Source organism: Onychomys torridus, chromosome X (assembly GCF_903995425.1).
Source record: "Onychomys torridus chromosome X, mOncTor1.1, whole genome shotgun sequence".
NCBI lineage: Eukaryota > Metazoa > Chordata > Mammalia > Rodentia > Cricetidae > Onychomys > Onychomys torridus.
Window position 1 is genome coordinate 90,931,854 of NC_050466.1, and position 17,676 is coordinate 90,949,529.

General features: G+C 48.5%; 1 protein-coding gene across 3 annotated transcripts in view; it reads left to right on the plus strand.

The window, feature by feature from the left end:
• The window catches only part of Nhsl2 (NHS like 2), an 82,095-nt gene extending 69,109 nt beyond the window's left edge, over positions 1 to 12,986 (plus strand). The window contains exons 3-8 of one of the 3 annotated variants that reach the window (XM_036174247.1): positions 1,750 to 1,877; positions 2,169 to 2,361; positions 4,482 to 4,613; positions 5,755 to 8,100; positions 10,015 to 10,147; positions 10,941 to 12,986. In XM_036174247.1, coding sequence (XP_036030140.1) covers positions 1,750 to 1,877; positions 2,169 to 2,361; positions 4,482 to 4,613; positions 5,755 to 8,100; positions 10,015 to 10,147; positions 10,941 to 11,256 — 3,248 coding nt within the window. In that variant the 3' untranslated portion in view covers positions 11,257 to 12,986. The remainder of the gene's footprint in view (positions 1 to 1,749; positions 1,878 to 2,168; positions 2,362 to 4,481; positions 4,614 to 5,754; positions 8,101 to 10,014; positions 10,148 to 10,940) is intronic. The other 2 variants (XM_036174248.1, XM_036174249.1) reach the window with 2 other exon arrangements.
• The last annotated feature ends 4,690 nt before the right edge of the window (positions 12,987 to 17,676 follow it).

Consider the following 17,676-nt stretch of genomic DNA (forward strand, 5'->3'; position numbering starts at 1 on the left):
GATGATGATATATAAGACTCTGTTTCTCTCTCCCTCCCTTTTTGATCAGTAGTCCACACAGGGAAAGGATACAGGCTGAGGCAGGGCAGGGTTTCTAGCAATTCACAGAGAGGGGAATGGGAGACTACCTCAATGGAGACCCATACTCCCTCCAGGCCTGCTGTTGTCATATCTCCCATGCCTTGGAATTCTGGCACCAGAAAACAAAGGGAACATCCGTAGGGTCTCCTAACCTGGACTCCATACACTCTGCTCCTGTAATAACCTCCCAATCACAATGAGCTTCTGTGGAAATCACATCCCCAAGCTGGAGGTGTAGCTCAGTGGTAGTAAGGCCCAGATTTCTATGTCCCATACCACCAAAAAAACAAAAACAACAACAACAACAAAACTCTTGCTACCCTTGAGTTTCTCTTACTGCTCTTGAGTTCTTCAGGAACACTGGACACAGAGCTGGATCCCCAAGAGGTGTCTGGTGAATACTAAATGTACAGAAGGTCTTCTCAGTTCTGGTTTTGCCATAACAGCCAACGCTAACTTCGGTGCAGAATAGAGAACACCTGACGGACCTCCCAACTGGGATGCAGCCCAAACTCCTAACTCTCTGCAAAGGGGCAGTGGTGACCTTAGAGAAGCAAGATGCTGAGAGATAATCATGAGCCCTGTGTCCAGCAAGGTGGGGGTGGGGTGAGTGTGCTGCTCTCACCAAAGGCAGAATTAGGACTAGTGAGCAGAAATTCAGAGAGAGCGCACATTCCACCTCCTGGCAAAGAAAAACCGTTCCAACATGCTCAGTAGCCACAGTCCAAAGGAAGGAGGAGTATTCTTCGGGTGTCTGCCCTAAGACTGATAAGGCACCTGGAAGAGCTTCTGAAGAGGGAGTGCGAGCATAGAGTAAAGAATCAGCAGCCATGAGAGCAAGCCCCATTACCAGAGTCGGAGTCTCTTCAGAGCACACCAAGCCTTGAATGTTCATACTGAGCTCTCGCTTTCTGCCTTTCACCTAAGCCACTGCTTTGGTCAACCCTACTGAAATCTTACACATACTGATTTCCTCGCGTTGCTCGGGAACTTCGCTGTCTTCTATGCCACCGCCTACCATTTCCTCACCTTTAGTCGCCCTAGACCTCATCCCATCCACAGTGGAACCAGACCTAAAAGACATCAAGTAGGAGTTCTTGTGGCCAGGTATGGTGGTGGCACAAGCCCGTAATTCCAGCACTCAAGAGCCTGAGACAGGAGGATCTTGAGTTCTGAGGCCAGCCTGGGCTACATGCAAGACTTTGTCTCACAGAAAACAAAGAGAATGTAAAGTTCTTGCAGTCCAAGACAGAGTTCCAGACTGGACTTCTCGGTGTGGGTCTCTTCTTGCCTCACGCACACTGGTCCTTGGTAGCACTGCAGAACACCCAAAGCGCTGCAGAGTCTCAGAAAATGGAACTTTTATCAAAGGACAGCTACACCCCGAGTGTTAGGTAGCTCCTGATTGAGAGCTTAAGGTGGGGGCCCGCTAAGAGAGGGTGTGGTCCCAAAGAAGCACAGTTTGGATTTACTGACTTTCTTTCCTCCTCTGCCCTCATGGTCCCAGGAATCAAGCACTTTTTTCTATTTCTGAATTCAGTGGCCAGGAAATAGCTCAAAGAAGTGATGTGAGTCAGTCTGGGCAGCTTAGTGCAGGATTTTTTTCTCCCCCAGCCTGGCACTTGGCTAAGGCCCCCTAGAGTGTGTCTCCACTATGCTGTTTTTCAGAAGAATATGAGGAACAGTATTCGGAGGCCAGACTTCTGGGGCAGACCTTCCGCTCTTCTGATGAGGCCCCTGAGCCTACTCCCAGCCAAAGGCCCCAGTCTGCCAAGCGTCTGGAGTTTGTATTGATGGTGAGTTGCCTCTTCTCCAACCTGGGAGAGCCAGCGTGCACCTACCGACAGGGATCTTGAACTGCTTATGTGACCCCCTGGAAGCTGCTGTTCGTCACTGCTTACTAGCAGGGTTACCACGAGGTCCCACTGGGAAGGGCCCTGCACAGCAGGTGCCTAGCCAGGCAGCCTATACATGCTTTCTGCCTTCAAGAGGACGCCTCCAACTATTCTGCCTAAGCAGCCATCCTATGGGCACCAGCTCCTCACCAGTCAGAAGCATACCCTTTCCATCACCCTCTCTCCCAACAGCCTGCAAAACCGCAGCTGAGCGAGGATGAGCCCACAACCCAAGGTGTGAGGGCCCCTGAGGCCTGCCTGAGCCTGTCTACAGCCGACCAGCAAACTTCCTGGAATGGTCCCTTCCCGCTACCCGTCCTAAAGGAGAAGCACTGGCTTCAGCCCTGCTCCACGCAGTCTGACCTTGTGCCCATCAACATCTCTGGTAGAGTTGCTTAGCACCACCTGTTTGCTTCCCTTCATGCAAAAGGCCCAGCCTCTCCAAAAGCACTGGGTGCTGGGGAGGGAGGGCCACTCTGTCTGCTGCTGGCTCACACTGCACTGTCCAGGTCATGACTCCCCAGGGAGTGGAGGCTTGCCAAAGAGGGGACTATGGCTGTTCTTCCCTCACTCTCTCTCTGCACTGCCAGTAACTTATGCCATGTAATAGTGAACAAGTGTCTTTGCAGAATGTGCCAAATTCTTTTCTGAACTTGGGTAGTCTCTTGAGTTGAAGTGGAAACAAAGTTTGTGGATTTTGTTTGTTTCAGGTAAAGATAGTGTTAGAAATGCAAAGCTGGTTTGGAATATACAAATAATAGACAGAAGGCGAGTGGAATCCTAACATGACTTAGTTTCATTTCCCATCGCTGTGATGAGGTACCCCTGACAAAAACAACTTAAGAGGAAAAGAGTATATACGGGTTCACAGTTCAAGGTCAGTTCATCAAAGGCAGCAGGAACTGGAAAGCAGCTAGTCGCGTTGTGTCCACAGACAAGAAGCGGAAGACAATGGCTGCTTGCTGCTGCTCAGTTCCCTCTCTCCATCTATAGGGTCCAGGATTCTCTGCCCAAGGAATGGTACTATCCGCGTTAAGTTGGGTCTTCTCATATCAGTTCATTGGGTTAATCCCCACATTCATACCTAGAGGCACATCTCCCAGGTGATTCTAGGTTCTTTCAAGCACTCTCACAGTCTTCAGGTTGGGGTCACGTGCCACTCCTGCCCCCAACTCCAGTGGCTGGAAGGAAAAGGGCCAGTAATCTCAGGAAACACAGCAGGGGCCTGATGAAGGCAAGACCTCAATAATCTGAAGGGATTATGCCAGAGGAGGCCTGGAAGCTAGCACGGGCCCTGCTGTGTTGGAAAAGGTTGGTGAGGGCAATGAGGACAGTTCTGTCTCTGTGTGATCATGCCCCCTGGATATGGCTTCATCCACTGCTCTTCGAGACATCTTGAGAAAGAGGGGCAGGAAGTAGGGCTCACGGCCTAGGAAATTTTGCCAAGGGAAGTCAAACTGTGGTGGGAGACTCGCACAGCAACACTGATGTGCTCTGTCTGAATGGCTACCTCACTTTCAGGCTGTTCTTGAATTTCTCCCGTGGAGCCGTTTGCTGGGAAGGGGCTGCAGCGGTGTGACTGGTGGAGGGGCGGGGGTCCAGCTCAACCAGCCACCAAGCTAGAGACAGGCAAGGGAACTGCCTGTTTAGCCCCATGGACCTCTTCACCCTGATGTTGCCCCCAACCAATCCCCAGAACTAAAAGCTGACCCAGCACTTTAAGAGAATTAGAGAGGGCTCAGTCAACACAAACTGCCCATTTTGGTAATGTGGCCAGGCAGCCGCAGGACAGACTTATTTGGGCGGCTTCCTAAATGTTGAGGTCGGTAGGACAGCTCTTGAGATACCATCTTCACCTGGTCCCTGTGAAGTCAGTCTGGGCATGATCACAGCCCTCTGGAGGCAGAGGCAGGGTGATGAGGGCAAGTCCATAATCAAGTGAGACCTTCCTTCACCAAAGCAAACCACGAGTACAGACTGCATCTCAGTGATGGAGTATTTCCCTTGAATATAGACGGCTCTCGATTCCGTCCCCAGTACCCCAGGAAAACCATTATGATCACAATCAAATCACATGTAGCCCCAGCCCATCACTCCACAAGCAGTGATGCTTGCCCCTGGCCATGCATCTGAAAAACCACCCAAGGACTCCTTGGCAACGCTTCCACCTAGGCCCTCCCCCCATAAAGTTGAATATTCTGGAGTTCAGATTGCGGAGTTTCCAAAGCTACCCAGTTTATTTCAGTATGGAGCGAGAGTTGAAAAGTACTGCCTGGTGCACCTAAGAAGTGCAGGGGAGGGAGCTGAGTGTAGCCTGTAAAACGACGATGTGTGGGGACCCAGAATCAAATTGGGAGGGATGGGGAAGAAGTGCCACCTTCGTGGATGCTGTTATTCATGCTCATTGCTACTGCTGTCATCCCTTCTCTCTACCCCAGGCCAGTTTCCACTGTACTTTTTAAACAGGAACCAGGATGCACCCAAGTGTCTTTATTTTGGCTACAGGGCAGCAGTTTGATAGACATGCAAGTTTTCGACACTCGTTGTTTAACACAGAGACAGCCGTGAACCCCAAGTCCACCCTGAGGCGGAGGCGGACCATTATTGGATTCTCTAACTTTTCTCAGCGAGACCCAGGTGACCCCAATACAGTTGATTCCCTCTAACCCTTTCCCCGTCTCCCACTCCTCCTGCCATGCAAGTGCCATTGTGGCAGTGGGGAACTGGAATAATTCTGTGTAGAGGGACTTGGAATATCCTGAGAAAGCCAATGTGGTGATTATTGTTAACCAAGGGCCTTGGCAAGACCAGAAATTGAGTATGGAGAGCAGGGATCTCGGGCTAATAAATCCACTACGTTATTGCTTTCCATTACAAATGTAAGTTAGATATGAAGTACACACCTTTAATCCCAGCACTCAGTAGCAGAGGCCAGAAGATTGTCTCCAGTTTAAGGCCAGCTTGGTCTCCATGAGTTCTAGGCCAGCGAAGGACTACATAATGGGGTCCTGTCTCAAAAAAAGAGTATGCCAAATTTATGCAAATAGATAAAAGTGGGGAATCACCTCCCCCCAAATTGTTATCTTGTATTGACCCAATACAGTCATTGTAGTAACTAAAGATATTTGTGTAGACTGCCTACCATGTGCCTGGGATATAGTCAATATTCAACAAATGCTGGCTATTATGAATTATCATGTCAGTAAAATAGTAATAATCGTAATGTTATAATAGTCATGGCTGTGAATGTGAGAAAACTTCTGGAGATTGGACATCTGAATGGTATTCTCACATCTGTGAGTTATTCTAAGCCTGGTATGTTCAAAGGCAAAAGGTAGCAGATGCTCGAAATACAGATTCACTGCTGGGGCTGTGAGCCACATGGTGCTGTGGTCTTTAGGCAGTTTAGAAACTTCTGCTCTCACCTCAGGACTGATGAACCCTGAGGTCTGCTGGTTTCATGAACCCAGGGAGAAAGAAGAAAGTATGGGGGAACCCAGAGGTAGTCCCATGTGACGCTTCTCCTCTGAAAAGAGTCATCAAAGCTGGAAAGTCTTTGGCAGCCATCTGGCCAATTCAAGGGCACCCTGTGACTCACTGTGTGGTGATGGGCAAGATCCCAACTTCCCCCAGCATCCTCATCTGTGAAAAGGAAGAACCAAGGAATTCTGACAAAGCTGTTGGCAAAGGCTGCTTGGCACAAAGTTGATGTTCTTGTCATAAAACAGCTGATGGGGGATCCCTTGCTGTAGTAGTAACATGTGTTTTCCATCTCCAGGTCACAGCAACAGCCCAGCAGGCAGCCTGGCCTGCTCTGCCACCTCAGACATCAGGCCCGGCCACTCAGCTCCACAAGTTGTTCAGGGAAGAGTTGCTATTGGGCAGGAAGCTCGGTTTCCAAGTCTCACCTCGCCAGGACTGAGACACTCTTCTAGTGAGCCTGCAGACCCTCACCAGGCACGTGGTGACCCAGACCCTCCTGGCATGGAGAGCATGGCAGTGGTGTACAGTGTCCCCAGTTCTTGCAATGGACCAACAGAGTCAACGTTCTCCGCTTCCTGGAAGGGAGAAGCTTTCACATACATGACTCCAAGTGCCAGCAGCCAGGGCAATCAAGTCACTGAAAATGGAAAAAATCCTTCCTCTGGAAATTCCTGGGTGTCTCTGAACACACTCCCACCTCTGGTCCCTAAGGAGGCGGCTACCCTTTTTGTCACCCGGGATAACCCAGCAGGATGCACTGGGCTACCCAGATACTCTGAGCACCTCACTCAACGAAGGCAAATACCAGAAAGACCTCCCAAGATTGGCCTTCTGGCCCGTGGTACCTCAAGACTGGAAACAGGCCCAGGCGGGACCAACAGATTCCGGGAGCGGTCACTGTCTGTGCCCACAGACTCCGGTGTCACCTCAGTGGACTATGACGAAGAACAGAAGGCGAGTGAGGCCTGCATCCTGCCTTATGCCAGTACAAGCTCTGAAGGTAGTAACAGTACTGACAACATTGCAGCCCTCAGCACTGACCAAGAGGCGCGGCACAGGAGGCAGAGATCCAAAAGCATTTCACTCAAGAAGGCTAAAAAGAAGCCCTCTCCACCCATGCGAAGTGTCTCACTAGTGAAAGACGAGCCAGTCCACCCACCAGAAGGGGAATTGGCAATGCCCAAGGACCAGAGGCCCAGGAGCCTTTGCCTCTCCTTGGAACACCAAGGGCATCATTTGTCTCAGCCAGATGCTCAAGGTCACTCTCAAGGCTCTGTGGCAGCTCTCAAAGATCCGGAAGGCACACAGTTCTCTCACCACTGGTATCTTACTGACTGGAAGTCTGGTGACACCTACCAGTCCTTGTCCAGCTCCAGCACTGCCACTGGGACCACAGTCATTGAGTGCACTCAAGTTCAGGGAAGCTCAGAGTCTCTGGCCTCCCCTTCCACCTCCAGAGCGACCACACCCTCCCAGCTCTCCATTGAGGTGGAAGCCAGGGAAGTGGCCTCCCCTGGAAGGCCCACTGGACTGATGTCTCCTTCCAGTGGATACTCCAGCCAGTCAGAGACGCCCACACCCACTGTCTCCATGTCCTTGACCCTGGGCCACTTACCTCCTCCAAGCACCAGTGTCCGAGTACGTCCAGTGGTACCAGAAAGGAAGTCATCACTGCCTCCAACGTCACCAATGGAAAAAGTCTGCAAGTCGCGGTTATCATTTGACCTCCCGCTGACCTCTTCAGCCACCCTGGATCTGTCCGAGATGAGTATCTCCATCCGCAGCAAAACCAAGGTGAGCCGTCATCACTCTGATACCAATTTTGGGGCCAAACTGGCACAGAAAACCAGTCCAAACCAGCCAATCATGCCCATGGTCACTCAGTCTGACCTCCGTTCTGTTCGCCTGAGGTCAATCAGCAAGTCTGAGCCAGAAGATGACATTGAGAGCCCGGATTACACTGAGGAGCCTGGAGCAGAAGAAGTCTTCACCTTGCCAGAGAAAAAAGTGAAGCCTCCCATAGCCGAGAAACCTCCACTGGCCCGAAGGCCTCCAAGTTTGATTCACAGGCCGCCCTCTCTCCCTGGGGAGCATCCACTAACTTCTCCTACTACGGCTATGACACCCAGGAGCTCCGTTCCACACATGAAGCAGCTCCCCCAAGACAGCTACACAGTGTTGCGGAAACCAAAGTCACCCAGCTTCCCCAGTGGCAGGAGCCCGGGGGAGTCGACAGCGCCCTCCACCCTTGTCTTCACACCTCTTGCCGGTTCCTCTGGTGCTTTCTTCTCAGGAACACAGCAACCTCCCCAGGCCAGTGTAGAAGATGGGGGTGCCAAGGTGAGAGCCCTGCCTGAAAGAATCAGCCTCCAGAGCCAGGAAGAAGCTGAGAAAAAGATCAGCAAGATTCCACCTCCGGTACCAAAAAAGCCCAGTGTGCTCTACCTGCCTCTCACCTCCCCTGTAGCTCAAATGGATGCCTGCATGGCAGAACCAAGGCTGCCTTTCAGCCCCATCATCACCCTGGAGGAAGATGCCAAGTGTCCCTCCGCCGCTGCCGCCGGTGATGACTTGAAGTCACCTGGTAAACAGATGGCTTCGGCTCCTCCCATTGACAGTAAAAAGGAGGCCATCTCTCCAGGTTAGTAAGCTATCTTTTGGCTTTTCCCTTCAGTCACAGGAAGGATGAAGGTGAGGCTGGAGTTCAAAGACAGATCAAATGCCCCAGTATGACCAAATCTGTAAGGAGCACAACTCTGAAAAGGAACTTCGGGTTGGCCTTACCGTCCAGGAGATCAGGACTGACCCGGGACACATTGTCCAAGGCTAAGTCTGGACAACCTGCCCTTGGCCCAGGCACTACAAGAGCAAATCAAAGCCTTAGCACGCTGGGACTTCCTGACCCCATCTGCCCAGCCAGGCATGCAGCCCCAGCTCTAGGAGTCCCTACTCAGCAGACAATAGTTTTCATTAGCCACACTAAATTTAGAGTAGTGCACGGGACTCAGGACTCTGTAAGAGCAAGTTCAAGTGTCTTGGAAGGCTCCTGGGATTCTGAAATCTTCCTCAGATGGTTTGATTCTAACTCTTCCTGGACCAATAAGACTGGGCTAGTTAATGGTTTCTCCTTTTTGGTTGCTGTTGTTTCGGTGACTTTTTGTTTTAATTGTAAGATACACACAACACTTATATTTTAACCTCTTACATATAGGGGGGGCCACAGGTTGTATTGAGTGTCTTTGGCTATATTTTTTTTTTTTTTTTTTTTTTTTGCTGTCATTCTTTACCTTATCTTTGGAGACAGAGTTTCTTACAGGACCCAGAGCTTATTTATGGGCTAGACTGGCTGACCAGCAAGCGCCGGGCATCTACCTGTCTCTGTCCCCCCAGATCCAGATTACTAGGGTTATATGCATGCACAACAGTGTCCAGCTTTTCCATGAGTGCCAGGAATCTAAACTCGGGTCTGCGTGCTTGTATGGAAGGTGCTTTACCAACTCAACCACCTTCCGGGCACCAACCCCTTTTGTGAGACAGAATTTCACTGTGTTACCTGGGCTGGCCTGTAAGTCACAATTCTCCTACCTCAGCACCACCCCCACTCCCAAAGTTGGAATTGTAGCTATGTGCCACAATCCCTGGCTTAATTTTACCTGTCTTTGGCCATGCAGTTCATTAGTGTTTAAGAACATGCATGTTGAGTAAGCCATCTCCAGGATGCCTTTTATCTTGGGAAAATGAAGGTCTATACCTTGAAACAACCCCTCTCCCCCCACTTCCTCCTCCTACCCCTCCACACCCCTCCCTGCTATCCTCCACAGTTCTACTTTTCAGGACTATGGATCTGACTGCTCTGGATGCCAGTGGAGTCATAGATTTGGAGTCTTTTTTATGACTTGCTTATTTTTATTAATGCCCTCAAGGCTCAACTGTGTTTCTCACCATTTTTGAACCCTTAATACTAAACATCAAAATCGCATGACCTTCTTTAAGCTGATTTAGACTTTCAACGTAAGTGAATCACCGAGACAAAGGCAAGCGGGCATGTCAAAGCCACAGGTTCTTTTCCAATATGCTTCCTCCGACTCCACAGGCTCCCTCAGATTCATGCAAGTCTCACCCTCCCCCCCCCCACTGGGTGAGGATAATTGCTTTACCCTTCTCTCAGTATCTGGAGTTTTTTAATTATGTATTTATAACAAGGGGGGCTGGGGATATAGCTCAGTGCCAGAGAGCTTATCTAGTGTGTGCAAAGCCCTGAGTTCCATCCCCAGCACTGTTTTTTTGTAATAAATAAGAATATGAGCATGCTCAGATCACCTGTTTTAATGAAAAGAATGCATGAGCACAGAGATCTGGGCCATTGACAGGCCTGGGAGTAATCATTAACCTTCTGAACTTCATGTTCCTCCTAGCAAAATGGGGACATCAAAAGTCTCTGTCTGTCCTGCTGTCCATCCAGGGTTGCTTTGAGTGTTGAGGGAAATAATGAGATTGCATGTACTCTGCCCTAACGATCATGGTCAAAGTCATTCCTTTTGGTTCCTATGCCTAGGGAGGCCTGTAGAACCAAGCACCGAAGAGAAAAGTTTAATCAGTGATAAAACAGCCGAATGGATCTCGGAGGAGGATGATGACGTGTTTGTGGCTTCTCGCACAACTGAAGATTTGTTTACTGTGATCCACAGGTCAGGATCATTTTCCCTCATTGTAATTGTGATTGCTTTTCCCTTTTCTACTGGAAGAAAAATTGCTGCCCCTGTAATTGCAACAGGAGATTAAGTCCAGGTACCTGCATATGTGAGCACAGTCTGGGGCCTCACATCTCAAATTCACCGATATCTTTGGTTGAAGCAGAGGAGGAGGGGAGGACCAGGTGCTGAGAGAGGCCCCTCGTCTCCTAGCAACCGCTTGGCCTATTGTGTCTCCATCTGCTCCCTCACAGCTCTATCTGCAGTCAGAGACATTTAACCCTTTACAGAATTTCTTGTACCACAGAATTCTATCACGAGGTGATATGGAGCACTGGGCGGCATATGAGAGCAGGGACTTAGGCAGATCGGGAACAGAGGCGGGCCTAGGGGCATGAGGGCAGGGGCTTGTTAATGAGGTACCTGGATTTACAAGCCCAGTTACCGGAGCTGGAGCACCAGTTCAAACCAGTTCCAAACCCCTGGCTGTCTCCAGTCAGTTGCCGAGCTACTGGATTTGACTCTTGAAGTTTGTACTTGAGCTCAGAACTGATAAGGACTGAACCTGTAGCATAGGGCAGGTGACTCCAGTTGTGGGTATTGAAAAGCATGTGGAGAACAGAGGGCCCTACAAGGGACCTGGGAGCTAGGAGGTGAGGTGTGCCCATCAGCACAAAGCTGTCATATGCACGATCTTGAGCACATCCCTGGCTGGCAGTTTGTCAAAGCTTTGCTAGCTGTCTGCTCCCCCAATTCCCTGAATTCACTGACCAGTCTTTCTCTCATTTAGGTCCAAAAGAAAGCTACTAGGCTGGAAAGAGCCTGGGGAGGCCTTCCCAGGCAGCAGACCCAGCTCCCATTCGCCAGTGAAGAACACAGCTGACTCTCCCACCAGTGAGTCCGCTGCTGCCACAGGGCCAAGTGCCAGCCTAGATGCTGGCAGAAATGATGATTTCAAGGCCTTGCTCCAGAAGAAGGGAAGTAAGGCAACTCCCAGGACCCGCCCCTCAGCGGCCGAGCTGCTCAAGACCACTAACCCTCTGGCTCGAAGAATCATGGCACAGTTCTCAAAAGACTATGAACCCACTGACAACCCCGGTACCTAAGCCCTGCTTCTTACTTACTAGCCCTGAGTAGAGAAGGGGGAAGATAGAGGGCTTCAGAAAGGACCCAACCACAGCAACGACAAAAGCATCTATATGTCTTTGACCTTAACTCACACTCTGGACAGCAGAGAGGCCAACACAACACAGCTGAGCTCACCGGGCACTCTGATAGGCTTCAGACCATCTGCGTTTCCATGCTTCCATCCTTACCATGACTGAACATTGGGGTCCTTCTTATCATCTGCCAGCGCTGTGCATTAAGAAGAGATTCTCAGATTTGAGAGCCTGTGTGCCATCTTTTCAATGTCCTAGCTGTTTTGTCCATTGGCTCCTGTCACTGAGAGGCACAGTGGGAGAACAGATTGGGGACTTCCAAACCAGGGCTGGGGACAGAGGGTGCCAATTCCACTGCTGATTGATTATCTCCTCTCCCGGGGTGGCCTTGATGGCCCTAAGTGAAGACACAGACAGACACCGAGGCCTCCTCAACCACAGTGTGACTTCCTCCGGAGTGAGTTCCGCAGGAGATGTGCACTCATTGCAGCATGGGGTTGATTGGATGGCTTTTGTGGTGCAAATATGAATGTGACTTCTCCAAAACTCCATGCCTTTTTCAGTTCGATTGTCTATGCGGAGATCAGGGTGATGAGTTTTAATAAACTTCTAGGACGACCCTCCCCCCATTAGCTAGAAAAGATAGGATTGGGTGGCTTTGGCTGAACCAAGCTCAGCAAACGAATGGGACATTCGTTCACTCGCATCTAGCCAAGGTAACTCGCATGTGCGCCTTGAGGTCTTTGGAATGCCTGCCGTCGTCATGGGTAGCCAGGATCTGTGTGCCCAGCCCATGCTGTATGTGCCAAGAACTCTCATTTCCCTCCCATGTAACATTCATTACAGGAAGTAATTAGGTTGAAGGACTAGCATCATCAGAGGCTCAAGGAATAGAAAGTAAGTGTACCTTGCCCCACACCAATTGGTTCCGAGTGTGCTTTTTGTGGTTGTTTGGGTTTTGTTTAAAGGAAATCTGGCTCCATTTCAAAAATCAAGAACCTGTAGACCAAAAAAAGATCTACGCAAAAATCAAAAAGGCAGCCTGCTATGGCCCGTAATACAAGAAGGCTGCTTTTTGCCATTTGGGTACTGCTATTTGGCCAACTTTCGGCTAGCCAGGGGGGTGGGAGTGGGGAGGAGCAGAGCAGCTAGGATAAAGAGAACACTGAAAGAGTTCCCAAGCAATCACAATTACGGCTTCCCTTCCAAAGCCAACAGTCACTGGCTGTTCTTGTCAACTTGACTCTGGAAACAGAGCAAGAGCGCCTGATTTCCATACACCTGGTTTCTGAGGGGCTAGGGACAGGATAAGCAGAGCACTGAACAGAGAGCCTGCTGGCCAGTGTTGGAAAGTACATTGTCTTCTGGTCCCAAAAGGCCAAAAGGAAATGAGCTTGTAGTGTGCTTTGCAAAAAATAAAATAAAATAAAAAGGTCCCTGACCCATCCCTCCCACACCCCCTGCCCTAACAGAAGCCATGGAAATAATAAACAGTTCAGGGAACTCTAGTTACTTTGAAAGTATTTAAACCATTTGACATGAAGAACTTAACCAAGTTTAATGAGTTTTGCCTGAATTTAAATAAGAGTCGGGCAGGAATGTGGTATATACAGTTTGAATCACTGCACCTGGGAGATGGAGACAGGCAGATTGTTGTGAGTTTGAGGCCAGCCTGATCTACATAGCTAGTTGCAGGCTGCCAAGGCTACATAGTGAGACCCTGATTTCAGTCTTTGCCTGGTTTATACATAAGTATCACACTTGACCTAACCCAGAATTCCAAAAGACAGAGGTGGTTTCCTCTGTAGGGAAATGAAGGAGTGGGGTGCCTTGCTTCTGTCTATCAGAAGCAAAAGGCTCCCCGGGTCTGCTCCTCAGATACATTGTGAATTGTAGAACTCTAAAGATAGAGCGTATGGAACTCTGTATAGGGCTTGCTACTTTTGCTGATTTTTTTTTTTTTTGGAAGTGTCTTGTTTGTTCTTTCTCATGGGTTTTGCCTCTCCCCTCACCTTGCTACCTCCAGAGGTTTCCCCCAAAAGATTGTAAACTGAATGCTTGAGGTTGTTTCAGTTATCTAAACCCTTGCTGCCCTCTATACCACTCTGTGTGCCTGGGAGGTTTAGAACCGTGCCTCATCACATGACCTCCAGAAGGCCATTAGCACAAGAGGATTGGGGGCAGCGGCTTTACAGTCAGAGGACACCCTTAGGACTGGGAGGGTATTCCCAGGTTTTGTAGGGAGTGGACCTGGTCCTGAACAAGCAACCAGATTATTAAATAATAATAGTAATTACCAGTCATTGGTTAGCATGACACCAAGCACCTTTCTAATACTTAACCTCTCTCCTGTCCTTAATATCATAAACACCAACTCTCTCCCTTGAGTATAATGTGTGCTGCCCGTGAGGCTGGAGGAGAAGGGGGAAACCCCTTTCAGGGAGGTCTCCTGGAAGTTTCTACCACACAAGGAAAGAGAGCGGTCTCTGCAGATGGCACATGCAGTACATTGGAAGGAAATGAAACCGACCCCAGGTGGTCAGCCTCTGCTTCAAGCTATTCCTATCCCCTTGTTTCTCTCCAGCTCCAGCCCCTAGTGGCACGTGGTTCTGTTAGAATAGCTTCGGTATAGTCAAGGGTGGGGGAGCCCCCCCCAGGCAGTTAATGGGTATGTACATGCTTTGCCCTTGGTGGGTATATATTTGTGGTTCAAATATGGAGAGCAGGTTAGTCTTAGTACAAATGTTGACTTTGCTTGTGTCTCCTCCCCTTTGCCTGCACTGTCAGCCTGCCTGGGCATCCCTCCTGGCTCCAACTTGTCTTTCAGTCCTAACCCCCATGAACTGCACCCATACCAACAGCTCAACCACAAAGGAGTCAAGGCCACAGGCAGCCAATTCATTCACATTAGCCTCACGACCACAAGGTTGATTGGGGGGGGGGGGGAATGACCTTGAATGTACAAAGATAGGCAAATCTCCAAGGTCCCTCCAACAAGCATTCTGCCTGGCATCCTTTATCCAGACAACAGAGGTCCAGTTGTTGTCTCCGTGTATCTGTCACTCTGAGCAGATCTACCCATGAGCCTGCCCCACTCCTCACCTCTGAACCCGTCAGGAAAAAAGACTACTTATCACCCAGTGCTCTGTTGCTCACCGCTTCTGCCCTCTATGTTTGCGGAGTCTGTGGCACAATGGTGAGCTTTTCCTTTGATATGACTTGCCAGGGCCAGGACTAGGGTGAGGCGATTGGGGAGACGCCCACTCTCAAGGCCCCGCCAGTGCCTTACCCTTGCCACGGCCCTGTGATTTGCGCTCTGTAAAATAGTATCAGTTGCTCTTCCTCTGAGTGTGGTTCTGATGTGGGGGCAGGTTTTGCACCAGATGTTTTCTTGCTGTTTCTCCCTTTGTTGCTAGAAGCCTTTGTATGCAGTAAAGAATCTTCAGTATTATCATAAACATTTCAGCACCCCATTCAGGAGGAACACTACAGCCAAAAAACTTCAACAGGCAGTTGGAGGTCTGCCCCTGTGACCTTGTGTCTGCTCTTTCTGCTCCATTCTCCTGTGTAGTCCTTGTGGCCCAGCACCGATTCTCCTCAGTGCCTCCTGCTTTGTTCTCCTCCTAAGAAAAAAAACCATGCTCTCAGGAAAGGGATGAATTCACTGACTTTGAGATGGGGAGGCTTAATGCTACCTTTTTCAAGGGTTGCTTGCATTTTAACAGGGGAACAGCCTTAAGCCAAAGGAATGAAGTTCTTATAGAATGTTAGGCGTCAACTAGTCCGAACTCTTTTTCACCATGGAAAGACCAGACTCCCTGACAGCTGACTCTAGAGTCTGGAAAACACGCTTTTCTCCTGGAATCGTGGTAGTTGGTAGCTGATGGCCAGTTATCTAGATAACCCCATGCCACTTTACTACCAAGAGACTCTGAGAAAAAGCTACTGAAAAGCCTCTGAGAAGGCCTAGATCAGCATTCACACTGTACATTAACATGTTTGTGTAAATGGAATTACTGCTACTTACCGCTTAGGTAAAAGACACAAAGATTTGAGAAGTTTGTGAAATACGTCCTGTTTGTGCAAGGTGACTGTGTGTGTGAGCCCATTTCTTACTGATGTCAGTTGTCCAATATCAGTGGTGGTTAGTAACCTGGGTGGAGGGATAGTCACTAAGCACAGGCCTCCACTGCCCCTCCTGCCGTTTGTCTCTGTGCTGTGCTATGACTCGGTGTGAGAATGAGACCTTATCTAATGCACAGCCCCCAGTCCCTTTGCATGTATTTCAGCTGTAAGTGACCAACATAGTAAGGATTTAAAAAGGAGAAGGAAAGAGGTACAAGACAGTGCCTTTGTCAAAGGTCATCGAACAGTATGATGACTTGAAAATGACCTGAAGTAAGCGAAGTCAGATTATTTTTAAATACTTTGAAATCAGTTTATGGAAGACTATGGTTGTGACTGGTGTTTGAACACATGTTGGAGGCGCTTTAATAAGTTTAGCAAAAAGACATTTGCCTAATGAAGATTGTGTGAAATAAATATATACCTTTGTTCAATAAAGGCCCGAATCTAGGCCACTGGTTCTCAAAGTATGGTCTTGGAACCACCTAGAGCAACATATGAGAGAGAAGGAGGGGGAGGGGAGAGAGAGATTACACCTTTAAGCCCCCCAAATCACCAGAGCCACACCTCTCCAACAGGTTACCTTTCCTACCATTACAGTTATCAGTCTGCCTAAGAAGTGTGTGCACCAGCTTCTCACTCAGCTACATGTTTGCCGGGTGTTAAGAAACTGCCAGATTGAATCGGGCCCATCTGGCCTGGTTTGGATTGTAATAAATAGTAATAACAACAAAAAAGGGGTGGTGGGGGTGGTAGGGGTGGTGTTTGGTGTTGCCGGACCTTAAATGAATGTCCTCACCATGGTGGCTGTTCTCCAGGAGGGCTCTCGCAGAGACAGATTTGCTTTTGAGGTTCCGCCTCATGGTTGAAATGTGGTGTTTGATAGGATTGACCTCCCCCTACAGGGAGACAAACCCCTGAACCAGAACAACCAGTTTCCCTCTTTGTAATGCTAAGCTTTATAGAAATTTATTCCGTATGTGGTCTTGAGATTTTCTATGTCCAATTTTATAAAATGTTCTGCATGCAAACACAGCATTGTGGTCACTGTGCCCAGTCACTTCAAAGGCATTCCCCCCTCCTCCATGTGTGTGCCGGTAAAGTAATACCAACATGTATGTTCTGATGTTTCCTGATCAACTGTAAATTCCATTTTCATTAATTTTTAAATGAGATATATTTACTCTGGCTAGCGGTTAAAATTTTATTCTTTTTATTATCTTTCATTGCTACTTTTTTCTACTGACTCCAAGGCTTATTTTGGGGGGGGGGATTTCTTATTTCTAGATTGTTGTATTTCTCTCATTTCTATATTTATCTATAATCACAGAGAGTAAGAGCTGAAAGGGACCAACCTCCCTCATTTCATAGAGGAAATGAAGGCCTAGATGGGTCAAATGGCTTGCTGCAGGTCACACAATGAGTCTCCCACCTCTGGGATGAATGTTTTGTCATTTAAAGCACTATATTTATGAAGGACTCATGACTGGCTTCTACTTGTCTGACTCATTAATTTCCCAGGTATTTCAGTGATTAAAAAAATATATATGCTTTAAGGGAACATGCGCAAGCGTTCTTCAGTTAATGAATCCAAAGAAAATCTGGTTTTTAGTTTAGAAATTCATTATCCTCCATGTTTACTATCTGTGCCCTACTTTGTACAGTGGATATTTTCCCTAAAAGCTATGTGGGGGAAAATGGATTTATATAGAACAAATATCATTTTTTAGTAGGAAAGCTTCCCTGTGTAAGGGAATCTTCCAGGGTCTTTTTTGGAGAAACAAAACAAAACAGACTCTTCCTGTTGTTCGTTCCTTAAGGTCTTTAATTACTTATTAGTGTGAATTTTTGTACTTGCTTTTATTTAAAGTAGGGCAAACCAGTGTTAGCTTTCATAGAATTTACTAGAACCTGACCTTCCTAATCTTTTTGAGAAATCTTCAGACTGTTAGATGCTTATGAGTAGCTAGCTATTCAATTGTATTCTAGAAACTTCACCTGACTTGACATTTTGCCAATCCCTGGGCTCAAATTCCACCTCTATCTGATCAGATAATAACAGACTTCACTAATCAGTACTTATCGCTGTATGTGGTCTCTTTTCCAGAACATTCTTTGCCCAGTATTCCTTAGTGTGCTCTTTAGCCATCTCAGGCCTCCTTCCATAAATCACGCATACCTCACTGTCCTGTGGACTTCCGGGCGCTACACCTTGAGGGCTAGGCTACTCATACTGAGCAA